Source organism: Epinephelus lanceolatus, chromosome 1 (assembly GCF_041903045.1).
Source record: "Epinephelus lanceolatus isolate andai-2023 chromosome 1, ASM4190304v1, whole genome shotgun sequence".
NCBI classification, from domain to species: domain Eukaryota; kingdom Metazoa; phylum Chordata; class Actinopteri; order Perciformes; family Serranidae; genus Epinephelus; species Epinephelus lanceolatus.
This window is the reverse complement of record NC_135734.1, coordinates 44,426,986-44,454,366: the sequence shown is the minus strand read 5'-3', so window position 1 is coordinate 44,454,366 and position 27,381 is coordinate 44,426,986. Positions and strand designations below refer to the sequence as shown.

Below are 27,381 nucleotides of genomic sequence, written 5' to 3'. Positions count from 1 at the left end.
TGCGAAGACACAAGTGATATGCTTTTCCAGATGATATAAAGACGTGAGTGTAAAATGATATGGTCAAACACTTGAGCAGGTCAAGGTAGTTCAATTCCTAGGGGTGATATCTGATGAAAAGCTGACCTGGAAACAGCATATTAACAAAGTCACAGAGAAATGTAAGAAGATTAATAACCTCTTAAGATGTCTGTCAGGAAGGGACTGGGGAGCTACCAGAACAGCACTATTAAAAGTATGTAAAGCATTAATGAGATCAGTATTGGACTATGGATGTATAGCATATATGTCAGGAGCAGACAACCACCTGAATAGAATGGAGGTGGAGCAGGCACAGGCATTAAGGGTCTGCAGTGGAGCCTTTAGAACCTCCCCAGTGGCCGCCATGCAAGTGGAGATAGGAGAACAACCATTAAGAAGAATAAGAAGATCTGCAATAATGTTAACATATTGGATCGATCTTCAGGGACACTGTAGCTCACACCCTGCTAAAGCAATCTTAGAGGATCGTTGGGAACACAATGAAAGTAGGTGTTTCAGTTTTGGATGGGTAGGAAATGCTAAAGCAGAGAGCCTTGGTCTGTGCAACATAGCATATAGCCCAACAGTCCCATATCCACACATCCCTCCATGGTTATTTGTGACTCCTACTGTTGATTTGAATATATGACAAGAGCTTAAAAGGAATTCAAAGCAAACACAGGCTGAGAGGATTGTAGATGTGTCCATAGAACATCATTTTAATGATAAAACTAGGATTTTAACTGACGGCTCAAAAGACCCTGAGACCGGAGGGACAGCAGCTGCCATCTACATTCCAACATGTAAAATAACCATTAAGAAAAGAACCCCTGATCATCTGTCAGTATATACAGTTGAGCTCCTAGCTATTATTACAGTGATGCAGTGGATAGAGGAAAACAACATTAGAAAAGCAGTCATCGCATCAGATAGCTGGGCAGCACTCACTAGCATTGAATCTGTTAAGTCCTGCAGGCTAGATCTGGGTTTCTGGGCTTAACCAGTCACTGTGGAGGACAGGGAGACATTCAACTGGTCTCTGAGCAAAATGTAGTTGTCCAGAAACTGTGCAACATGTGTTGCTTGAGTGCAGGTGTTATTTGGAGGAGAGGAAGAAACTGGCAGCAACACTGGAAGAAGCTAAGCTTAAATAGGAAACCTCCTTGGGGCAGAAACAGAGGGCAAAACATCTAAGCATCTAATGAAATACCTAAGAGACACTAGATTAATGGAGAGGATGTAGAACTTTGTATTTCTCTTTACCTTTTGTTGTTGTTGTTTGTTTTGTTTTGTTTTGTTTTGTTTTGTTTTGTTTTGTTTTGTTTTGACCGCCACGCTCCTGTTCCACACTCCAGTCCGGTAGGTGGCGCTAATGCACCTGATAAGCTGGTTGCCAACCGCCATCAATGCGAAAGAAGAAGAAGAAGAAGAAGACGAAGAACAAGAAGAAGCAGCAAACCAAACAAAGGCGGCAGTCGCGTTTCTCAAATGACTGAGTTAACTTCGGGAGGTTAATCTATGAGTTAAACCTCGAGCCACATTTACTGTAGCCTACATTAGACAACAATGTGTTCAGTTGAGTCTTTGAGAGAGTTTGTCAACGAGCGACTAACTGCTGCTGCTGAAGAAATATTGGGAGTTTTTCAAAGAAGCATCGTCGAGTACGAGGAAGAGATCGATCGTCAGCGCAGACTGTTGGATATCGTTTTGAAGCCTGAAATAAAGTTACACAGGACAGGTGGGTGAAAGCTAATTGAAGTAATTTACTGGCATGTGTGTATATTTGCTGTAGCATGACATTAGTATGCTGTTGGTGTTGTTGTGTGTCCCTCCAGAGCTCCCACAGCAACATGTGTGTAAGGAGGAGGAGGTTGTCCCTGAGCAGCAGCTCTGTATTGAGGAGAGGAAGTCCAGTGTGGACCAAGAGGAGCCAGAGCCTCCACACATTAAAGAGGAAGAGGAGGAAGTGTGCAGCAGTCAGGAGGGAGAGCAGCTTGTAGTGAAGCAGGAGACTGATGGCTTTATGTTGACTCCTGCTGATGAGGAAAGTGAGCAGAGTGAAGATCAGACTCTGGACTTCATTCATGATGACACTCAAAGTGCAGCACAGAAAGAGTCTGTATTTAAAATGCCAGTTATAAGCTCTGTGATATCAGAAGCAACCAGTGAGCACCAGCTGCTCTGTCACAGCTCTCATGTAGCTGAGCACCAAGATGAGGAAGAATACCAGCATGGAGACTCAGGATCAACTAGAAACACAGAGCTTCAAGCAGAGAAAAGACATCATGAAAGTGAAATGAACAGGAACATTCCACACACCTCTGCTGTGATAAACTTAAATACAGGTAAAAAGTCTTTAAAATGTGACATATGTGGAAAAGTTTTTGAATATAAGTCAAATTTGCAGAGACACCTGAACAGCCACACAGGTGAGAAGCCGTTTTCTTGCAAAACATGTGGGAAAAGATTCAGTGTGAAGTCAGAATTGAAACGGCATTTTAGAGTCCACACAGGTGAGAAGCCACATACTTGTCATGTGTGTGGGAGAGCTTTTGGACATAATGGTAACTTGTTAGTCCACATGAGGACTCACACAGGTGAGAAGCCGTATACTTGTAAGGTATGTGGGAGAGCTTTCGGACATAATGATGTCTTGTTAGCCCACATGAGGACTCACACAGGTGAGAAGCCGTATACTTGTAAGGTATGTGGGAGAGCTTTCGGACGTAATGGTGACTTGTTAGTCCACATGAGGACTCACACAGGTGAGAAGCCATATATTTGCAAAACATGTGGGAAACACTTCAGATCTAGCAGTAACTTGACAGTCCACATGAGAACGCACACAGGTGTAAAGCTGCGGACTTGAGCACAGAGGTTCCAGTTGAAGTCACACATATACAGGAGAGAGACTGTTTACATGCAAAACATGTGGCAGAGCTTTCAGAGGCCTGTTCCATAAAGCATGCTAAGAAAAGTGGGGAGTGAAGTCCAAATCCTGAATTTTAATTGAAATTGCAGGTCTGGAAAAGTTAAACTAATGAGAAAAAGAACAAAAGGAGGAGACTAATTTAAAGCTATAGTGCGTAACTTCCACAGGTTCGTAAATGTCTGTTTCACCCAAGCCACTACTAGAGGAGATGACACAATGCTGATTAAGCCGATCAGCTCCTCTAACATCTCGCGGTATTTTTCAATATATATCATTTTTAATATGCGTGTGGACAGGCGACATTCCCGTGCTGGCGCACAGGAAATGCTTCCTCACAACAAGAAGGGAGGGGGAGGAAGGGCGGAGAGTGTCATAGCAAGAGGTAGAGCGCAGGTAGAAAGAGAAAGCAACATGGCGGAGAAGTGGCAAATTCATTTTCTGCAGCTGGTGCCTTAATGTAGCTTTAATGTGTGTCGATGTGTGACAATGTTTGTTAACCATCAGGGGCCTGTATCACGAAGCAGGATTAATGTCTTAGCGAGGTAACTTCAGGGTTAACCCCGGGTTTTCGGTTTCACGAAGCCGGTTCAGTTCTTATTGGGGTAGATCATCATGGTAACATACTCTGAACGGCTATCCTGCTCCGGAGCAGGGTAAGTTCAGGGTTGAATCTGATCCTATAAAAAGCACCACCCACTGGCCAATCAGCTGACAGAAATGCAGCCCAGTCATGACGGGAAGTTTAATTAATTTGATTGATCTTGATTTGAAAGTTTATTTTGAACATTAAAAAAGAAAAGAAAGCAACAACAACAGACAATAAAAAGGTTGTTCAAAAAGGAGTGGAAAGAAGTCAAAATTTCATCCCACCCCTTCATAAGAAAGAAACTGATCACTTAATAGCACCATTAATTAGTGCCATCATTTTTTTTTTTTTTGTTGGAGGAAATGATCCCTGTTAAAGATAATGGGCCTAATTGACAGCTTTGCTGCTGGAAATGTGGAAAGTAGCCTATCATGTCTACACTTCATGGTGTTTGAGGGATTTTCCTTTTTGTTTTTTAAAGAGGGAGACTAGGTATATTTCTGCGCAGCTGTTAATTTCTAACACAGCTCAATATCAGGATGATTTTATTCAGACTATCAATTTGGTGTTGATATGATTTAATTGTGGCGTCAGCTTTAAGCTTTATTGTAGCATATATAACGTGATGACAAAGAAGACCAATTTATCAGATGCAGTGATGTTAGACGATAACTGTAATACACGCAGTTCATCTGCGCAGCATTGATTTCATGGGATTCAAGGGTGTGATCAGTGTCAGATGTACAGGTACAGGTACTGTAGCTACTTGAACCAGTGATGAGTAATTTAACATACACATAATTTTATTTGCTACCTTGATTTGTCTTGATTTTTCCCTCTCTCCTCCTCTATTTCTTCTTTCCTGACCCGTTTTTTTTCCCTTCTCTATTATGTGATTTCATTGATGTTTTGACAGGGGAATTTCTTTGGTAAGCTTTTAGTGGCTTCTAACTTCTCCGGCACGTTTCTTTTTTCAATCTTGTAAATTTTATACTGTCTGTTTTCAACATTATGTGCAAATAAACTAATCTAAACTAAAACTAAACATTATTCATCCCGTTATGCGTTGCCACGAATGTTTCCTCCTCCTGCAGCTGCCACGGTGTTGGCCTTTTCTGTAATGTTGCTTTCCTCCTCCTCATATTTTAGTAGAATTAATCTCTGATCCTCACGAGAAATACTTTTTTTTTCCTCACACACGGCGCTCAGTGAGGATGCTCAGTGACGCTGCGCTTCTCTCATGATTGTGATTGGTCCGCTGCGTGCGCGATCACGGTTCTTGATAAAGCAACACTGGGTTGAGTTACCGAATTGATATCCAGCATCGTGATACCGATTATCTTGATTGCCATTGTTAGGGTTAGTCAACCCAGGATAGGTCTGGGTAACCCAGGAAAGGTTGATCTCGCTTTGTGATACAGGCCCCAGGTGTGTTTTGTCATGTTCTCCCTCAGTTTGTCTCTCCCTTCCTGTGTGCCAATTATGTTTACATAGAGTTTGAATCTGATGTTTGAAAAACGATGGGCAAGTGGGGAAAGAAAAAGAAAATTCTTCATGAAGAGTCCTTGAAAAGTCATGAAAAAGTTTGGAAATATTGTCCATGAAAATGTGAGCGGAATCTGTAATTAAAAGTATGACTGATTTTGCAGTGAGCACAGTAATAAACTGATCCCAGAAAATTTGTCCTGTTGCTGTGATCTTTTGTCAGGGTGTCTACAGGTCCTTTAAAATGTCTTAGATTAACGAGCAAGTCATAGAGGAACTTATTGTGGATAAAAGCTTAGCATGTATGAATGATGGGAGAGGTACCAGGTATAATAGTGTGCAAAACACAGAAAGTGCAATTGATTTAACATTTATATCAGAAGAAGTCGCTGGTGTTACCACATGGAAGGTGTTAAGTAAATCAACAATAGGTAGTGATCATTACCCTGTAATAATTAAGACTGGAGTAGAAGTTCACCAAGATGAGGATCTAAGACTACCAAGATGGAAATTAGATAAAGCAAATTGTGAGGTGCATCAAAAGCTATGTAAGGATAAATGTGAGCTGTTAAACAAAGAAGATTTCTCAGATGGGGATGAATTCAATAACAAGCTGGTAGCAGTCATAGTACAAGCAGCAGAGGAAAGTATACCAAGGGGTGCTGGGAGCAGAGGTAAAAAGACTGTGCCATGGTGGGATGCAAACTGTAGGGAGGCTGTTAAAAGAAGAAACAGGGCTTTCGGGCAGTTAAAAAAGCATCATTCACTGGAAACTCTAAATAACTCTAAAAGGTTACAGGCGGTTGTCCGGAGGACCATAAGAGCAACTGAATGTGAATACTGGAGGTAATGTAATAAAATTGTAAGAGAGACGTCATCATCTGATGTATGGGGGATGATTAGACGAATGAGCAGAATCAAGAGACATTATACAATTCCAGTATTAATCAGTGGCAATAAAACAGCGGTCAGTAATAGGGATAAAAGTGAACTTTTGGCAGAAACATTAGTGAAAGTACACAATTCAGATAATTTATCAGTCAGAGCCAGACAGTGCAGGGACAACACTCTTGCCATGAGTCCAGATGTGAATGTACAGAGAATCACCCCAATAGATGATTTAGATGTACCCTTTAATTTATTTGAGTTAAGGAGGGCACTCTTAAAGGCACAGCAATCATCTCCAGGAAAGGACAGTATCTGTTATAGTATGCTAGCCCACATGGAAGATAGTGCACTTAAAGTAGTCTTAAGACTATTCAACAGGGTCTGGCAAACTGGCAAAATACCAGTAGCATGGAAACAAGTGACCGTAGTGCCAATAGTAAAGCCTGGGAATGATCCATCAGACCCATCAAGTTACAGACCAATAGCACTGACATCACAGTTAGGGAAAACTATGGCGCGTATGGTGACAGGCAGACTAACTTTCTTTGTTAAAAGTCAAAATTTATATTCAGCATATCAAAGTGGGTTTGGTAAAGGGAGGAGCACCATGGATTCAATATTATGCCTGGAGTCAGAAATCAAAAAAGCTCAAACAAATGGGGAGATGGTGATAGCCTACTTTTTTGATGTTGAAAAAGCATACGACATGTTGTGGAAGGAGGGACTGCTGATCAAGTGAAGTAAATAAGGTGTGGGTGGTAGGCTCTATAACTGGGTGATGGACTTCTTATTAGACAGGATAATAGAGGTCAGGGTGGGTACAGAGTACTCAAAGTTATATAAAGTTGAAAATGGAACCCCGCAAGGCAGTGTTTGCAGTCCACTACTATTCAATATAATGATTAATGACATCATTGAAAAAGTTGAAAGAAATGTAGGGAAGTCCTTATATGCAGATGACGGGGCCTTATGGATAAGACGCCGAAATTTAACAATTATCCAGAAAAAAATGCAGGCAGCAATTATGGCAGTGGAACAGTGGGCGAACGACTGGGGCTTTACGGTGTCTGCTGCGAAGACACAAGTGATATGCTTTTCCAGATGATATAAAGACGTGAGTGTAAAATGATATGGTCAAACACTTGAGCAGGTCAAGGTAGTTCAATTCCTAGGGGTGATATCTGATGAAAAGCTGACCTGGAAACAGCATATTAACAAAGTCACAGAGAAATGTAAGAAGATTAATAACCTCTTAAGATGTCTGTCAGGAAGGGACTGGGGAGCTACCAGAACAGCACTATTAAAAGTATGTAAAGCATTAATGAGATCAGTATTGGACTATGGATGTATAGCATATATGTCAGGAGCAGACAACCACCTGAATAGAATGGAGGTGGAGCAGGCACAGGCATTAAGGGTCTGCAGTGGAGCCTTTAGAACCTCCCCAGTGGCCGCCATGCAAGTGGAGATAGGAGAACAACCATTAAGAAGAATAAGAAGATCTGCAATAATGTTAACATATTGGATCGATCTTCAGGGACACTGTAGCTCACACCCTGCTAAAGCAATCTTAGAGGATCGTTGGGAACACAATGAAAGTAGGTGTTTCAGTTTTGGATGGGTAGGAAATGCTAAAGCAGAGAGCCTTGGTCTGTGCAACATAGCATATAGCCCAACAGTCCCATATCCACACATCCCTCCATGGTTATTTGTGACTCCTACTGTTGATTTGAATATATGACAAGAGCTTAAAAGGAATTCAAAGCAAACACAGGCTGAGAGGATTGTAGATGTGTCCATAGAACATCATTTTAATGATAAAACTAGGATTTTAACTGACGGCTCAAAAGACCCTGAGACCGGAGGGACAGCAGCTGCCATCTACATTCCAACATGTAAAATAACCATTAAGAAAAGAACCCCTGATCATCTGTCAGTATATACAGTTGAGCTCCTAGCTATTATTACAGTGATGCAGTGGATAGAGGAAAACAACATTAGAAAAGCAGTCATCGCATCAGATAGCTGGGCAGCACTCACTAGCATTGAATCTGTTAAGTCCTGCAGGCTAGATCTGGGTTTCTGGGCTTAACCAGTCACTGTGGAGGACAGGGAGACATTCAACTGGTCTCTGAGCAAAATGTAGTTGTCCAGAAACTGTGCAACATGTGTTGCTTGAGTGCAGGTGTTATTTGGAGGAGAGGAAGAAACTGGCAGCAACACTGGAAGAAGCTAAGCTTAAATAGGAAACCTCCTTGGGGCAGAAACAGAGGGCAAAACATCTAAGCATCTAATGAAATACCTAAGAGACACTAGATTAATGGAGAGGATGTAGAACTTTGTATTTCTCTTTACCTTTTGTTGTTGTTGTTTGTTTTGTTTTGTTTTGTTTTGTTTTGTTTTGTTTTGTTTTGTTTTGACCGCCACGCTCCTGTTCCACACTCCAGTCCGGTAGGTGGCGCTAATGCACCTGATAAGCTGGTTGCCAACCGCCATCAATGCGAAAGAAGAAGAAGAAGAAGAAGACGAAGAACAAGAAGAAGCAGCAAACCAAACAAAGGCGGCAGTCGCGTTTCTCAAATGACTGAGTTAACTTCGGGAGGTTAATCTATGAGTTAAACCTCGAGCCACATTTACTGTAGCCTACATTAGACAACAATGTGTTCAGTTGAGTCTTTGAGAGAGTTTGTCAACGAGCGACTAACTGCTGCTGCTGAAGAAATATTGGGAGTTTTTCAAAGAAGCATCGTCGAGTACGAGGAAGAGATCGATCGTCAGCGCAGACTGTTGGATATCGTTTTGAAGCCTGAAATAAAGTTACACAGGACAGGTGGGTGAAAGCTAATTGAAGTAATTTACTGGCATGTGTGTATATTTGCTGTAGCATGACATTAGTATGCTGTTGGTGTTGTTGTGTGTCCCTCCAGAGCTCCCACAGCAACATGTGTGTAAGGAGGAGGAGGTTGTCCCTGAGCAGCAGCTCTGTATTGAGGAGAGGAAGTCCAGTGTGGACCAAGAGGAGCCAGAGCCTCCACACATTAAAGAGGAAGAGGAGGAAGTGTGCAGCAGTCAGGAGGGAGAGCAGCTTGTAGTGAAGCAGGAGACTGATGGCTTTATGTTGACTCCTGCTGATGAGGAAAGTGAGCAGAGTGAAGATCAGACTCTGGACTTCATTCATGATGACACTCAAAGTGCAGCACAGAAAGAGTCTGTATTTAAAATGCCAGTTATAAGCTCTGTGATATCAGAAGCAACCAGTGAGCACCAGCTGCTCTGTCACAGCTCTCATGTAGCTGAGCACCAAGATGAGGAAGAATACCAGCATGGAGACTCAGGATCAACTAGAAACACAGAGCTTCAAGCAGAGAAAAGACATCATGAAAGTGAAATGAACAGGAACATTCCACACACCTCTGCTGTGATAAACTTAAATACAGGTAAAAAGTCTTTAAAATGTGACATATGTGGAAAAGTTTTTGAATATAAGTCAAATTTGCAGAGACACCTGAACAGCCACACAGGTGAGAAGCCGTTTTCTTGCAAAACATGTGGGAAAAGATTCAGTGTGAAGTCAGAATTGAAACGGCATTTTAGAGTCCACACAGGTGAGAAGCCACATACTTGTCATGTGTGTGGGAGAGCTTTTGGACATAATGGTAACTTGTTAGTCCACATGAGGACTCACACAGGTGAGAAGCCGTATACTTGTAAGGTATGTGGGAGAGCTTTCGGACATAATGATGTCTTGTTAGCCCACATGAGGACTCACACAGGTGAGAAGCCGTATACTTGTAAGGTATGTGGGAGAGCTTTCGGACGTAATGGTGACTTGTTAGTCCACATGAGGACTCACACAGGTGAGAAGCCATATATTTGCAAAACATGTGGGAAACACTTCAGATCTAGCAGTAACTTGACAGTCCACATGAGAACGCACACAGGTGTAAAGCTGCGGACTTGAGCACAGAGGTTCCAGTTGAAGTCACACATATACAGGAGAGAGACTGTTTACATGCAAAACATGTGGCAGAGCTTTCAGAGGCCTGTTCCATAAAGCATGCTAAGAAAAGTGGGGAGTGAAGTCCAAATCCTGAATTTTAATTGAAATTGCAGGTCTGGAAAAGTTAAACTAATGAGAAAAAGAACAAAAGGAGGAGACTAATTTAAAGCTATAGTGCGTAACTTCCACAGGTTCGTAAATGTCTGTTTCACCCAAGCCACTACTAGAGGAGATGACACAATGCTGATTAAGCCGATCAGCTCCTCTAACATCTCGCGGTATTTTTCAATATATATCATTTTTAATATGCGTGTGGACAGGCGACATTCCCGTGCTGGCGCACAGGAAATGCTTCCTCACAACAAGAAGGGAGGGGGAGGAAGGGCGGAGAGTGTCATAGCAAGAGGTAGAGCGCAGGTAGAAAGAGAAAGCAACATGGCGGAGAAGTGGCAAATTCATTTTCTGCAGCTGGTGCCTTAATGTAGCTTTAATGTGTGTCGATGTGTGACAATGTTTGTTAACCATCAGGGGCCTGTATCACGAAGCAGGATTAATGTCTTAGCGAGGTAACTTCAGGGTTAACCCCGGGTTTTCGGTTTCACGAAGCCGGTTCAGTTCTTATTGGGGTAGATCATCATGGTAACATACTCTGAACGGCTATCCTGCTCCGGAGCAGGGTAAGTTCAGGGTTGAATCTGATCCTATAAAAAGCACCACCCACTGGCCAATCAGCTGACAGAAATGCAGCCCAGTCATGACGGGAAGTTTAATTAATTTGATTGATCTTGATTTGAAAGTTTATTTTGAACATTAAAAAAGAAAAGAAAGCAACAACAACAGACAATAAAAAGGTTGTTCAAAAAGGAGTGGAAAGAAGTCAAAATTTCATCCCACCCCTTCATAAGAAAGAAACTGATCACTTAATAGCACCATTAATTAGTGCCATCATTTTTTTTTTTTTTGTTGGAGGAAATGATCCCTGTTAAAGATAATGGGCCTAATTGACAGCTTTGCTGCTGGAAATGTGGAAAGTAGCCTATCATGTCTACACTTCATGGTGTTTGAGGGATTTTCCTTTTTGTTTTTTAAAGAGGGAGACTAGGTATATTTCTGCGCAGCTGTTAATTTCTAACACAGCTCAATATCAGGATGATTTTATTCAGACTATCAATTTGGTGTTGATATGATTTAATTGTGGCGTCAGCTTTAAGCTTTATTGTAGCATATATAACGTGATGACAAAGAAGACCAATTTATCAGATGCAGTGATGTTAGACGATAACTGTAATACACGCAGTTCATCTGCGCAGCATTGATTTCATGGGATTCAAGGGTGTGATCAGTGTCAGATGTACAGGTACAGGTACTGTAGCTACTTGAACCAGTGATGAGTAATTTAACATACACATAATTTTATTTGCTACCTTGATTTGTCTTGATTTTTCCCTCTCTCCTCCTCTATTTCTTCTTTCCTGACCCGTTTTTTTTCCCTTCTCTATTATGTGATTTCATTGATGTTTTGACAGGGGAATTTCTTTGGTAAGCTTTTAGTGGCTTCTAACTTCTCCGGCACGTTTCTTTTTTCAATCTTGTAAATTTTATACTGTCTGTTTTCAACATTATGTGCAAATAAACTAATCTAAACTAAAACTAAACATTATTCATCCCGTTATGCGTTGCCACGAATGTTTCCTCCTCCTGCAGCTGCCACGGTGTTGGCCTTTTCTGTAATGTTGCTTTCCTCCTCCTCATATTTTAGTAGAATTAATCTCTGATCCTCACGAGAAATACTTTTTTTTTCCTCACACACGGCGCTCAGTGAGGATGCTCAGTGACGCTGCGCTTCTCTCATGATTGTGATTGGTCCGCTGCGTGCGCGATCACGGTTCTTGATAAAGCAACACTGGGTTGAGTTACCGAATTGATATCCAGCATCGTGATACCGATTATCTTGATTGCCATTGTTAGGGTTAGTCAACCCAGGATAGGTCTGGGTAACCCAGGAAAGGTTGATCTCGCTTTGTGATACAGGCCCCAGGTGTGTTTTGTCATGTTCTCCCTCAGTTTGTCTCTCCCTTCCTGTGTGCCAATTATGTTTACATAGAGTTTGAATCTGATGTTTGAAAAACGATGGGCAAGTGGGGAAAGAAAAAGAAAATTCTTCATGAAGAGTCCTTGAAAAGTCATGAAAAAGTTTGGAAATATTGTCCATGAAAATGTGAGCGGAATCTGTAATTAAAAGTATGACTGATTTTGCAGTGAGCACAGTAATAAACTGATCCCAGAAAATTTGTCCTGTTGCTGTGATCTTTTGTCAGGGTGTCTACAGGTCCTTTAAAATGTCTTAGATTAACGAGCAAGTCATAGAGGAACTTATTGTGGATAAAAGCTTAGCATGTATGAATGATGGGAGAGGTACCAGGTATAATAGTGTGCAAAACACAGAAAGTGCAATTGATTTAACATTTATATCAGAAGAAGTCGCTGGTGTTACCACATGGAAGGTGTTAAGTAAATCAACAATAGGTAGTGATCATTACCCTGTAATAATTAAGACTGGAGTAGAAGTTCACCAAGATGAGGATCTAAGACTACCAAGATGGAAATTAGATAAAGCAAATTGTGAGGTGCATCAAAAGCTATGTAAGGATAAATGTGAGCTGTTAAACAAAGAAGATTTCTCAGATGGGGATGAATTCAATAACAAGCTGGTAGCAGTCATAGTACAAGCAGCAGAGGAAAGTATACCAAGGGGTGCTGGGAGCAGAGGTAAAAAGACTGTGCCATGGTGGGATGCAAACTGTAGGGAGGCTGTTAAAAGAAGAAACAGGGCTTTCGGGCAGTTAAAAAAGCATCATTCACTGGAAACTCTAAATAACTCTAAAAGGTTACAGGCGGTTGTCCGGAGGACCATAAGAGCAACTGAATGTGAATACTGGAGGTAATGTAATAAAATTGTAAGAGAGACGTCATCATCTGATGTATGGGGGATGATTAGACGAATGAGCAGAATCAAGAGACATTATACAATTCCAGTATTAATCAGTGGCAATAAAACAGCGGTCAGTAATAGGGATAAAAGTGAACTTTTGGCAGAAACATTAGTGAAAGTACACAATTCAGATAATTTATCAGTCAGAGCCAGACAGTGCAGGGACAACACTCTTGCCATGAGTCCAGATGTGAATGTACAGAGAATCACCCCAATAGATGATTTAGATGTACCCTTTAATTTATTTGAGTTAAGGAGGGCACTCTTAAAGGCACAGCAATCATCTCCAGGAAAGGACAGTATCTGTTATAGTATGCTAGCCCACATGGAAGATAGTGCACTTAAAGTAGTCTTAAGACTATTCAACAGGGTCTGGCAAACTGGCAAAATACCAGTAGCATGGAAACAAGTGACCGTAGTGCCAATAGTAAAGCCTGGGAATGATCCATCAGACCCATCAAGTTACAGACCAATAGCACTGACATCACAGTTAGGGAAAACTATGGCGCGTATGGTGACAGGCAGACTAACTTTCTTTGTTAAAAGTCAAAATTTATATTCAGCATATCAAAGTGGGTTTGGTAAAGGGAGGAGCACCATGGATTCAATATTATGCCTGGAGTCAGAAATCAAAAAAGCTCAAACAAATGGGGAGATGGTGATAGCCTACTTTTTTGATGTTGAAAAAGCATACGACATGTTGTGGAAGGAGGGACTGCTGATCAAGTGAAGTAAATAAGGTGTGGGTGGTAGGCTCTATAACTGGGTGATGGACTTCTTATTAGACAGGATAATAGAGGTCAGGGTGGGTACAGAGTACTCAAAGTTATATAAAGTTGAAAATGGAACCCCGCAAGGCAGTGTTTGCAGTCCACTACTATTCAATATAATGATTAATGACATCATTGAAAAAGTTGAAAGAAATGTAGGGAAGTCCTTATATGCAGATGACGGGGCCTTATGGATAAGACGCCGAAATTTAACAATTATCCAGAAAAAAATGCAGGCAGCAATTATGGCAGTGGAACAGTGGGCGAACGACTGGGGCTTTACGGTGTCTGCTGCGAAGACACAAGTGATATGCTTTTCCAGATGATATAAAGACGTGAGTGTAAAATGATATGGTCAAACACTTGAGCAGGTCAAGGTAGTTCAATTCCTAGGGGTGATATCTGATGAAAAGCTGACCTGGAAACAGCATATTAACAAAGTCACAGAGAAATGTAAGAAGATTAATAACCTCTTAAGATGTCTGTCAGGAAGGGACTGGGGAGCTACCAGAACAGCACTATTAAAAGTATGTAAAGCATTAATGAGATCAGTATTGGACTATGGATGTATAGCATATATGTCAGGAGCAGACAACCACCTGAATAGAATGGAGGTGGAGCAGGCACAGGCATTAAGGGTCTGCAGTGGAGCCTTTAGAACCTCCCCAGTGGCCGCCATGCAAGTGGAGATAGGAGAACAACCATTAAGAAGAATAAGAAGATCTGCAATAATGTTAACATATTGGATCGATCTTCAGGGACACTGTAGCTCACACCCTGCTAAAGCAATCTTAGAGGATCGTTGGGAACACAATGAAAGTAGGTGTTTCAGTTTTGGATGGGTAGGAAATGCTAAAGCAGAGAGCCTTGGTCTGTGCAACATAGCATATAGCCCAACAGTCCCATATCCACACATCCCTCCATGGTTATTTGTGACTCCTACTGTTGATTTGAATATATGACAAGAGCTTAAAAGGAATTCAAAGCAAACACAGGCTGAGAGGATTGTAGATGTGTCCATAGAACATCATTTTAATGATAAAACTAGGATTTTAACTGACGGCTCAAAAGACCCTGAGACCGGAGGGACAGCAGCTGCCATCTACATTCCAACATGTAAAATAACCATTAAGAAAAGAACCCCTGATCATCTGTCAGTATATACAGTTGAGCTCCTAGCTATTATTACAGTGATGCAGTGGATAGAGGAAAACAACATTAGAAAAGCAGTCATCGCATCAGATAGCTGGGCAGCACTCACTAGCATTGAATCTGTTAAGTCCTGCAGGCTAGATCTGGGTTTCTGGGCTTAACCAGTCACTGTGGAGGACAGGGAGACATTCAACTGGTCTCTGAGCAAAATGTAGTTGTCCAGAAACTGTGCAACATGTGTTGCTTGAGTGCAGGTGTTATTTGGAGGAGAGGAAGAAACTGGCAGCAACACTGGAAGAAGCTAAGCTTAAATAGGAAACCTCCTTGGGGCAGAAACAGAGGGCAAAACATCTAAGCATCTAATGAAATACCTAAGAGACACTAGATTAATGGAGAGGATGTAGAACTTTGTATTTCTCTTTACCTTTTGTTGTTGTTGTTTGTTTTGTTTTGTTTTGTTTTGTTTTGTTTTGTTTTGTTTTGTTTTGACCGCCACGCTCCTGTTCCACACTCCAGTCCGGTAGGTGGCGCTAATGCACCTGATAAGCTGGTTGCCAACCGCCATCAATGCGGAAGAAGAAGAAGAAGAAGAAGACGAAGAACAAGAAGAAGCAGCAAACCAAACAAAGGCGGCAGTCGCGTTTCTCAAATGACTGAGTTAACTTCGGGAGGTTAATCTATGAGTTAAACCTCGAGCCACATTTACTGTAGCCTACATTAGACAACAATGTGTTCAGTTGAGTCTTTGAGAGAGTTTGTCAACGAGCGACTAACTGCTGCTGCTGAAGAAATATTGGGAGTTTTTCAAAGAAGCATCGTCGAGTACGAGGAAGAGATCGATCGTCAGCGCAGACTGTTGGATATCGTTTTGAAGCCTGAAATAAAGTTACACAGGACAGGTGGGTGAAAGCTAATTGAAGTAATTTACTGGCATGTGTGTATATTTGCTGTAGCATGACATTAGTATGCTGTTGGTGTTGTTGTGTGTCCCTCCAGAGCTCCCACAGCAACATGTGTGTAAGGAGGAGGAGGTTGTCCCTGAGCAGCAGCTCTGTATTGAGGAGAGGAAGTCCAGTGTGGACCAAGAGGAGCCAGAGCCTCCACACATTAAAGAGGAAGAGGAGGAAGTGTGCAGCAGTCAGGAGGGAGAGCAGCTTGTAGTGAAGCAGGAGACTGATGGCTTTATGTTGACTCCTGCTGATGAGGAAAGTGAGCACAGTGAAGATCAGACTCTGGACTTCATTCATGATGACACTCAAAGTGCAGCACAGAAAGAGTCTGTATTTAAAATGCCAGTTATAAGCTCTGTGATATCAGAAGCAACCAGTGAGCACCAGCTGCTCTGTCACAACTCTCATGTAGCTGAGCACCAAGATGAGGAAGAATACCAGCATGGAGACTCAGGATCAACTAGAAACACAGAGCTTCAAGCAGAGAAAAGACATCATGAAAGTGAAATGAACAGGAACATTCCACACACCTCTGCTGTGATAAACTTAAATACAGGTAAAAAGTCTTTAAAATGTGACATATGTGGAAAAGTTTTTGAATATAAGTCAAATTTGCAGAGACACCTGAACAGCCACACAGGTGAGAAGCCGTTTTCTTGCAAAACATGTGGGAAAAGATTCAGTGTGAAGTCAGAATTGAAACGGCATTTTAGAGTCCACACAGGTGAGAAGCCACATACTTGTCATGTGTGTGGGAGAGCTTTTGGACATAATGGTAACTTGTTAGTCCACATGAGGACTCACACAGGTGAGAAGCCGTATACTTGTAAGGTATGTGGGAGAGCTTTCGGACATAATGATGTCTTGTTAGCCCACATGAGGACTCACACAGGTGAGAAGCCGTATACTTGTAAGGTATGTGGGAGAGCTTTCGGACGTAATGGTGACTTGTTAGTCCACATGAGGACTCACACAGGTGAGAAGCCATATATTTGCAAAACATGTGGGAAACACTTCAGATCTAGCAGTAACTTGACAGTCCACATGAGAACGCACACAGGTGTAAAGGTGCGGACTTGAGCACAGAGGTTCCAGTTGAAGTCACACATATACAGGAGAGAGACTGTTTACATGCAAAACATGTGGCAGAGCTTTCAGAGGCCTGTTCCATAAAGCATGCTAAGAAAAGTGGGGAGTGAAGTCCAAATCCTGAATTTTAATTGAAATTGCAGGTCTGGAAAAGTTAAACTAGTGAGAAAAAGAACAAAAGGAGGAGACTAATTTAAAGCTATAGTGCGTAACTTCCACAGGTTCGTAAATGTCTGTTTCACCCAAGCCACTACTAGAGGAGATGACACAATGCTGATTAAGCCGATCAGCTCCTCTAACATCTCGCGGTATTTTTCAATATATATCATTTTTAATATGTGTGTGGACAGGCGACATTCCCGTGCTGGCGCACAGGAAATGCTTCCTCACAACAAGAAGGGAGGGGGAGGAAGGGCGGAGAGTGTCATAGCAAGAGGTAGAGCGCAGGTAGAAAGAGAAAGCAACATGGCGGAGAAGTGGCAAATTCATTTTCTGCAGCTGGTGCCTTAATGTAGCTTTAATGTGTGTCGATGTGTGACAATGTTTGTTAACCATCAGGGGCCTGTATCACGAAGCAGGATTAATGTCTTAGCGAGGTAACTTCAGGGTTAACCCCGGGTTTTCGGTTTCACGAAGCCGGTTCAGTTCTTATCGGGGTAGATCATCATGGTAACATACTCTGAACGGCTATCCTGCTCCGGAGCAGGGTAAGTTCAGGGTTGAATCTGATCCTATAAAAAGCACCACCCACTGGCCAATCAGCTGTTTGGAAAAAAATAACTCCGCTGACAGAAATGCAGCCCAGTCATGACGGGAAGTTTAATTAATTTGATTGATCTTGATTTGAAAGTTTATTTTGAACATTAAAAAAGAAAAGAAAGCAACAACAACAGACAATAAAAAGGTTGTTCAAAAAGGAGTGGAAAGAAGTCAAAATTTCATCCCACCCCTTCATAAGAAAGAAACTGATCATTTGCAGACACTTAATAGCACCATTAATTAGTGCCATCATTTTTTTTTTTGTTGGAGGAAATGATCCCTGTTAAAGATAATGGGCCTAATTGACAGCTTTGCTGCTGGAAATGTGGAAAGTAGCCTATCATGTCTACACTTCATGGTGTTTGAGGGATTTTCCTTTTTGTTTTTTAAAGAGGGAGACTAGGTATATTTCTGCACAGCTGTTAATTTCTAACACAGCTCAATATCAGGATGATTTTATTCAGACTATCAATTTGGTGTTGATATGATTTAATTGTGGCGTCAGCTTTAAGCTTTATTGTAGCATATATAACGTGATGACAAAGAAGACCAATTTATCAGATGCAGTGATGTTAGACGATAACTGTAATACACGCAGTTCATCTGCGCAGCATTGATTTCATGGGATTCAAGGGTGTGATCAGTGTCAGATGTACAGGTACAGGTACTGTAGCTACTTGAACCAGTGATGAGTAATTTAACATACACATAATTTTATTTGCTACCTTGATTTGTCTTGATTTTTCCCTCTCTCCTCCTCTATTTCTTCTTTCCTGACCCGTTTTTTTTCCCTTCTCTATTATGTGATTTCATTGATGTTTTGACAGGGGAATTTCTTTGGTAAGCTTTTAGTGGCTTCTAACTTCTCCGGCACGTTTCTTTTTTCAATCTTGTAAATTTTATACTGTCTGTTTTCAACATTATGTGCAAATAAACTAATCTAAACTAAAACTAAACATTATTCATCCCGTTATGCGTTGCCACGAATGTTTCCTCCTCCTGCAGCTGCCACGGTGTTGGCCTTTTCTGTAATGTTGCTTTCCTCCTCCTCATATTTTAGTAGAATTAATCTCTGATCCTCACGAGAAATACTTTTTTTTTCCTCACACACGGCGCTCAGTGAGGATGCTCAGTGACGCTGCGCTTCTCTCATGATTGTGATTGGTCCGCTGCGTGCGCGATCACGGTTCTTGATAAAGCAACACTGGGTTGAGTTACCGAATTGATATCCAGCATCGTGATACCGATTATCTTGATTGCCATTGTTAGGGTTAGTCAACCCAGGATAGGTCTGGGTAACCCAGGAAAGGTTGATCTCGCTTTGTGATACAGGCCCCAGGTGTGTTTTGTCATGTTCTCCCTCAGTTTGTCTCTCCCTTCCTGTGTGCCAATTATGTTTACATAGAGTTTGAATCTGATGTTTGAAAAACGATGGGCAAGTGGGGAAAGAAAAAGAAAATTCTTCATGAAGAGTCCTTGAAAAGTCATGAAAAAGTTTGGAAATATTGTCCATGAAAATGTGAGCGGAATCTGTAATTAAAAGTATGACTGATTTTGCAGTGAGCACAGTAATAAACTGATCCCAGAAAATTTGTCCTGTTGCTGTGATCTTTTGTCAGGGTGTCTACAGGTCCTTTAAAATGTCTTAGATTAACGAGCAAGTCATAGAGGAACTTATTGTGGATAAAAGCTTAGCATGTATGAATGATGGGAGAGGTACCAGGTATAATAGTGTGCAAAACACAGAAAGTGCAATTGATTTAACATTTATATCAGAAGAAGTCGCTGGTGTTACCACATGGAAGGTGTTAAGTAAATCAACAATAGGTAGTGATCATTACCCTGTAATAATTAAGACTGGAGTAGAAGTTCACCAAGATGAGGATCTAAGACTACCAAGATGGAAATTAGATAAAGCAAATTGTGAGGTGCATCAAAAGCTATGTAAGGATAAATGTGAGCTGTTAAACAAAGAAGATTTCTCAGATGGGGATGAATTCAATAACAAGCTGGTAGCAGTCATAGTACAAGCAGCAGAGGAAAGTATACCAAGGGGTGCTGGGAGCAGAGGTAAAAAGACTGTGCCATGGTGGGATGCAAACTGTAGGGAGGCTGTTAAAAGAAGAAACAGGGCTTTCGGGCAGTTAAAAAAGCATCATTCACTGGAAACTCTAAATAACTCTAAAAGGTTACAGGCGGTTGTCCGGAGGACCATAAGAGCAACTGAATGTGAATACTGGAGGTAATATTGTAATAAAATTGTAAGAGAGACGTCATCATCTGATGTATGGGGGATGATTAGACGAATGAGTGGAATCAAGAGACATTATACAATTCCAGTATTAATCAGTGGCAATAAAACAGCGGTCAGTAATAGGGATAAAAGTGAACTTTTGGCAGAAACATTAGTGAAAGTACACAATTCAGATAATTTATCAGTCAGAGCCAGACAGTGCAGGGACAACACTCTTGCCATGAGTCCAGATGTGAATGTACAGAGAATCACCCCAATAGATGATTTAGATGTACCCTTTAATTTATTTGAGTTAAGGAGGGCACTCTTAAAGGCACAGCAATCATCTCCAGGAAAGGACAGTATCTGTTATAGTATGCTAGCCCACATGGAAGATAGTGCACTTAAAGTAGTCTTAAGACTATTCAACAGGGTCTGGCAAACTGGCAAAATACCAGTAGCATGAAAACAAGTGACCATAGTGCCAATAGTAAAGCCTGGGAATGATCCATCAGACCCATCAAGTTACAGACCAATAGCACTCACATCACAGTTAGGGAAAACTATGGCGCGTATGGTGACAGGCAGACTAACTTTCTTTGTTAAAAGTCAAAATTTATATTCAGCATATCAAAGTGGGTTTGGTAAAGGGAGGAGCACCATGGATTCAATATTATGCCTGGAGTCAGAAATCAAAAAAGCTCAAACAAATGGGGAGATGGTGATAGCCTACTTTTTTGATGTTGAAAAAGCATACGACATGTTGTGGAAGGAGGGACTGCTGATCAAGTGAAGTAAATAAGGTGTGGGTGGTAGGCTCTATAACTGGGTGATGGACTTCTTATTAGACAGGATAATAGAGGTCAGGGTGGGTACAGAGTACTCAAAGTTATATAAAGTTGAAAATGGAACCCCGCAAGGCAGTGTTTGCAGTCCACTACTATTCAATATAATGATTAATGACATCATTGAAAAAGTTGAAAGAAATGTAGGGAAGTCCTTATATGCAGATGACGGGGCCTTATGGATAAGACGCCGAAATTTAACAATTATCCAGAAAAAAATGCAGGCAGCAATTATGGCAGTGGAACAGTGGGCGAACGACTGGGGCTTTACGGTGTCTGCTGCGAAGACACAAGTGATATGCTTTTCCAGATGATATAAAGACGTGAGTGTAAAATGATATGGTCAAACACTTGAGCAGGTCAAGGTAGTTCAATTCCTAGGGGTGATATCTGATGAAAAGCTGACCTGGAAACAGCATATTAACAAAGTCACAGAGAAATGTAAGAAGATTAATAACCTCTTAAGATGTCTGTCAGGAAGGGACTGGGGAGCTACCAGAACAGCACTATTAAAAGTATGTAAAGCATTAATGAGATCAGTATTGGACTATGGATGTATAGCATATATGTCAGCAGCAGACAACCACCTGAATAGAATGGAGGTGGAGCAGGCACAGGCATTAAGGGTCTGCAGTGGAGCCTTTAGAACCTCCCCAGTGGCCGCCATGCAAGTGGAGATAGGAGAACAACCATTAAGAAGAATAAGAAGATCTGCAATAATGTTAACATATTGGATCGATCTTCAGGGACACTGTAGCTCACACCCTGCTAAAGCAATCTTAGAGGATCGTTGGGAACACAATGAAAGTAGGTGTTTCAGTTTTGGATGGGTAGGAAATGCTAAAGCAGAGAGCCTTGGTCTGTGCAACATAGCATATAGCCCAACAGTCCCATATCCACACATCCCTCCATGGTTATTTGTGACTCCTACTGTTGATTTGAATATATGACAAGAGCTTAAAAGGAATTCAAAGCAAACACAGGCTGAGAGGATTGTAGATGTGTCCATAGAACATCATTTTAATGATAAAACTAGGATTTTAACTGACGGCTCAAAAGACCCTGAGACCGGAGGGACAGCAGCTGCCATCTACATTCCAACATGTAAAATAACCATTAAGAAAAGAACCCCTGATCATCTGTCAGTATATACAGTTGAGCTCCTAGCTATTATTACAGTGATGCAGTGGATAGAGGAAAACAACATTAGAAAAGCAGTCATCGCATCAGATAGCTGGGCAGCACTCACTAGCATTGAATCTGTTAAGTCCTGCAGGCTAGATCTGGGTTTCTGGGCTTAACCAGTCACTGTGGAGGACAGGGAGACATTCAACTGGTCTCTGAGCAAAATGTAGTTGTCCAGAAACTGTGCAACATGTGTTGCTTGAGTGCAGGTGTTATTTGGAGGAGAGGAAGAAACTGGCAGCAACACTGGAAGAAGCTAAGCTTAAATAGGAAACCTCCTTGGGGCAGAAACAGAGGGCAAAACATCTAAGCATCTAATGAAATACCTAAGAGACACTAGATTAATGGAGAGGATGTAGAACTTTGTATTTCTCTTTACCTTTTGTTGTTGTTGTTTGTTTTGTTTTGTTTTGTTTTGTTTTGACCGCCACGCTCCTGTTCCACACTCCAGTCCGGTAGGTGGCGCTAATGCACCTGATAAGCTGGTTGCCAACCGCCATCAATGCGGAAGAAGAAGAAGAAGAAGAAGAAGAAGACGAAGAACAAGAAGAAGCAAACCAAACAAAGGCGGCAGTCGCGTTTCTCAAATGACTGAGTTAACTTTGGGAGGTTAATCTATGAGTTAAACCTCGAGCCACATTTACTGTAGCCTACATTAGACAACAATGTGTTCAGTTGAGTCTTTGAGAGAGTTTGTCAACGAGCGACTAACTGCTGCTGCTGAAGAAATATTGGGAGTTTTTCAAAGAAGCATCGTCGAGTACGAGGAAGAGATCGATCGTCAGCGCAGACTGTTGGATATCGTTTTGAAGCCTGAAATAAAGTTACACAGGACAGGTGGGTGAAAGCTAATTGAAGTAATTTACTGGCATGTGTGTATATTGGCTGTAGCATGACATTAGTATGCTGTTGGTGTTGTTGTGTGTCCCTCCAGAGCTCCCACAGCAACATGTGTGTAAGGAGGAGGAGGTTGTCCCTGAGCAGCAGCTCTGTATTGAGGAGAGGAAGTCCAGTGTGGACCAAGAGGAGCCAGAGCCTCCAGAGATTAAAGAGGAAGAGGAGGAAGTGTGCAGCAGTCAGGAGGGAGAGCAGCTTGTAGTGAAGCAGGAGACTGATGGCTTTATGTTGACTCCTGCTGATGAGGAAAGTGAGCAGAGTGAAGATCAGACTCTGGACTTCATTCATGATGACACTCAAAGTGCAGCAGAGAAAGAGTCTGTATTTAAAATGCCAGTTATAAGCTCTGTGATATCAGAAGCAACCAGTGAGCACCAGCTGCTCTGTCACAACTCTCATGTAGCTGAGCACCAAGATGAGGAAGAATACCAGCATGGAGACTCAGGATCAACTAGAAACACAGAGCTTCAAGCAGAGAAAAGACATCATGAAAGTGAAATGAACAGGAACATTCCACACACCTCTGCTGTGATAAACTTAAATACAGGTAAAAAGTCTTTAAAATGTGACATATGTGGAAAAGTTTTTGAATATAAGTCAAATTTGCAGAGACACCTGAACAGCCACACAGGTGAGAAGCCGTTTTCTTGCAAAACATGTGGGAAAAGATTCAGTGTGAAGTCAGAATTGAAACGGCATTTTAGAGTCCACACAGGTGAGAAGCCACATACTTGTCATGTGTGTGGGAGAGCTTTTGGACATAATGGTAACTTGTTAGTCCACATGAGGACTCACACAGGTGAGAAGCCGTATACTTGTAAGGTATGTGGGAGAGCTTTTGGACATAATGATGTCTTGTTAGCCCACATGAGGACTCACACAGGTGAGAAGCCGTATACTTGTAAGGTATGTGGGAGAGCTTTCGGACGTAATGGTGACTTGTTAGTCCACATGAGGACTCACACAGGTGAGAAGCCATATATTTGCAAAACATGTGGGAAACACTTCAGATCTAGCAGTAACTTGACAGTCCACATGAGAACGCACACAGGTGTAAAGGTGCGGACTTGAGCACAGAGGTTCCAGTTGAAGTCACACATATACAGGAGAGAGACTGTTTACATGCAAAACATGTGGCAGAGCTTTCAGAGGCCTGTTCCATAAAGCATGCTAAGAAAAGTGGGGAGTGAAGTCCAAATCCTGAATTTTAATTGAAATTGCAGGTCTGGAAAAGTTAAACTAGTGAGAAAAAGAACAAAAGGAGGAGAGTAATTTAAAGCTATAGTGCGTAACTTCCACAGGTTCGTAAATGTCTGTTTCACCCAAGCCACTACTAGAGGAGATGACACAATGCTGATTAAGCCGATCAGCTCCTCTAACATCTCGCGGTATTTTTCAATATATATCATTTTTAATATGCGTGTGGACAGGCGACATTCCCGTGCTGGCGCACAGGAAATGCTTCCTCACAACAAGAAGGGAGGGGGAGGAAGGGCGGAGAGTGTCATAGCAAGAGGTAGAGCGCAGGTAGAAAGAGAAAACAACATGGCGGAGAAGTGGCAAATTCATTTTCTGCAGCTGGTGCCTTAATGTAGCTTTAATGTGTGTCGATGTGTGACAATGTTTGTTAACCATCAGGGGCCTGTATCACGAAGCAGGATTAATGTCTTAGCGAGGTAACTTCAGGGTTAACCCCGGGTTTTCGGTCTCACGAAGCCGGTTCAGTTCTTATTGGGGTAGATCATCATGGTAACATACTCTGAACGGCTATCCTGCTCCGGAGCAGGGTAAGTTCAGGGTTGAATCTGATCCTATAAAAAGCACCACCCACTGGCCAATCAGCTGTTTGGAAAAAAATAACTCCGCTGACAGAAATGCAGCCCAGTCATGACGGGAAGTTTAATTAATTTGATTGATCTTGATTTGAAAGTTTATTTTGAACATTAAAAAAGAAAAGAAAGCAACAACAACAGATGATAAAAAGGTTGTTCAAAAAGGAGTGGAAAGAAGTCAAAATTTCATCCCACCCCTTCATAAGAAAGAAACTGATCATTTAATAGCACCATTAATTAGTGCCATCATTTTTTTTTTGTTGGAGGAAATGATCCCTGTTAAAGATAATGGGCCTAATTGACAGCTTTGCTGCTGGAAATGTGGAAAGTAGCCTATCATGTCTACACTTCATGGTGTTTGAGGGATTTTCCTTTTTGTTTTTTAAAGAGGGAGACTAGGTATATTTCTGCGCAGCTGTTAATTTCTAACACAGCTCAATATCAGGATGATTTATTTCAGACTATCAATTTGGTGTTGATATGATTTAATTGTGGCGTCAGCTTTAAGCTTTATTGTAGCATATATAACGTTATGACAAAGAAGACCAATTTATCAGATGCAGTGATGTTAGACGATAATTGTAATACACGCAATTCATCTGCGCAGCATTGATTTCATGGGATTCAAGGGTGTGATCAGTGTCAGATGTACAGGTACAGGTACTGTAGCTACTTGAACCAGTGATGAGTAATTTAACATACACATAATTTTATTTGCTACCTTGATTTGTCTTGATTTTTCCCTCTCTCCTCCTCTATTTCTTCTTTCCTGACCCGTTTTTTTTCTCCTTCTCTATTATGTGATTTCATTGATGTTTTGACAGGGGAATTTCTTTGGTAAGCTTTTAGTGGCTTCTAACTTCTCCGGCACGTTTCTTTTTTCAATCTTGTAAATTTTATACTGTCTGTTTTCAACATTATGTGCAAATAAACTAATCTAAACTAAAACTAAACATTATTCATCCCGTTATGCGTTGCCACGCATGTTTCCTCCTCCTGCAGCTGCCACGGTGTTGGCCTTTTCTGTAATGTTGCTTTCCTCCTCCTCATATTTTAGTAGAATTAATCTCTGATCCTCACGAGAAATACTTTTTTTTTCCTCACACACGGCGCTCAGTGAAGATGCTCAGTGACGCTGCGCTTCTCTCATGATTGTGATTGGTCCGCTGCGTGCGCGATCACGGTTCTTGATAAAGCAACACTGGGTTGAGTTACCGAATTGATATCCAGCATCGTGATACCGATTATCTTGATTGCCATTGTTAGGGTTAGTCAACCCAGGATAGGTCTGGGTAACCCAGGAAAGGTTGATCTCGCTTTGTGATACAGGCCCCAGGTGTGTTTTGTCATGTTCTCCCTCAGTTTGTCTCTCCCTTCCTGTGTGCCAATTATGTTTACATAGAGTTTGAATCTGATGTTTGAAAAACGGCGGGCAAGTGGGGAAAGAAAAACAAAATTCTTCATGAAGAGTCCTTGAAAAGTCATGAAAAAGTTTGGAAATATTGTCCATGAAAATGTGAGTGGAAACTGTAATTAAAAGTATGAGTGATTTTGCAGCGAGCACAGTAATAAACTGATCCCAGAAGATTTGTCTTGTTGTTGTGATCTTTTGTCAGGGTGTCTACAGGTCCTTTGAAATGATTTAAAGTTTTCTTAATATAAGGCCTTAAAAAGTTTAAAATTGTCTTAAATTCAGATCCAGCGGGTCTTAAATATTTTTGGTCCCATTAACATGAAAATTTATCCAGCCTGACAGACCCAATGACAGTTTACAATCATTGAACATATTGAAGAAAAATATTTTTTTTCCTTGCTGTATTTCTTTGAAGATTGCAATAATAAGTAGCATGTATGACAGCCATGAGATGGTTTTAAATTAAATATAAGGTGGGATTAAAAATGTCTTCCATAGTCTAAAATTTACCTACCTACACAAATCACACAGGTGAGAAGCCATTTACTTGCACAACATGTGAGAAAGCTTTGAGATGTAAAAGTAGTCTGACGACCCACATGAGAATCCACACAGGTGAGAAGTCATAACTCTCCAAGACCTGCAGGAAAAGACACTTTGATGTGTCTCAAGTAAAAAGGAATATAAGATCTCACACAGTCAAGTGGCCTCGTGTTTTAAAAACAAGTAGGAGACATATCAGTTCTGGGTCATGGTCAAAACATACAAGAACTCTGGAAGTGAGGAGTCACATGTTTGTAGAGTGTGGTTAAAATGTTTTTTACTCAAATCACACCTGAAGATCAATAAACACAGCAGAAACTTCTGTGGAGATGCGTTCACGAATTGAATGAAGAACAATGTCTCATCATGAGGAGACTGAGGAAGTACATTTTATTAAAATGCCATCAACACCTGATAAAACTGACCAATCAAAGCGGACTGGGCTTTTTCAGGAGAAGAGCTTCAAGAGACGGGTGGTCAAACTGAGCGTTTCAGACTTAGAGTGAATACGAGTATATTCAGGTTGACAGTATGAGGAAAATATATATTCTTCAATTAAAGCGTGGATACAGGTTCTAGTAGAAACCCTAAATACAAGTATGAACCTATGCATAAGCATTATATGGGACCTTTAAACACCAAAATAAAAGACATCCGTGTAGTTATTGCTGATCTTTTTATGAGCCACCAATGATACTGAGACTACTTGTTACAGCCCGGACACTGATATTAGAAATTATAATTGCCAACCATTGGAAGCGGAACACATGAAAATCTCATGTATTTCACCGTCGGAACTTAATAGTGT

The 27,381-nt window shown here is 41.3% G+C and overlaps 1 protein-coding gene and 1 pseudogene across 2 annotated transcripts; both read left to right on the top strand.

Moving 5' to 3' along the window:
- The first annotated feature begins 1,139 nt into the window (after positions 1-1,139).
- On the top strand, positions 1,140-19,214 carry LOC144464632 (uncharacterized; annotated as a pseudogene). The gene is made up of 7 exons (XR_013492301.1): positions 1,140-1,759; positions 1,857-2,984; positions 8,565-8,742; positions 8,840-9,863; positions 15,343-15,346; positions 15,548-15,725; positions 15,823-19,214. The product of XR_013492301.1 is annotated as an uncharacterized LOC144464632 (transcript).
- A 3,191-nt stretch (positions 19,215-22,405) lies between these two features.
- On the top strand, positions 22,406-26,203 carry LOC144464392 (uncharacterized). The gene is made up of 2 exons (XM_078171184.1): positions 22,406-22,724; positions 22,822-26,203. The coding sequence occupies exons 1-2, from the start codon at positions 22,553-22,555 to the stop codon at positions 23,853-23,855; spliced, it is 1,206 nt and encodes a 401-aa protein (XP_078027310.1). The 5' UTR covers positions 22,406-22,552; the 3' UTR covers positions 23,856-26,203.
- The last annotated feature ends 1,178 nt before the right edge of the window (positions 26,204-27,381 follow it).

Bases quoted from the DNA above. Each gene is read 5' to 3' on its own strand.
- LOC144464392 (XM_078171184.1), top strand. From the start codon at position 22,553: ATGTGTTCAGTTGAGTCTTTGAGAGAGTTTGTCAACGAGCGACTAACT. The intron at 22,725-22,821 runs GTGGGTGAAAGC...GTGTCCCTCCAG, and splicing joins AATAAAGTTACACAGGACAG to AGCTCCCACAGCAACATGTG.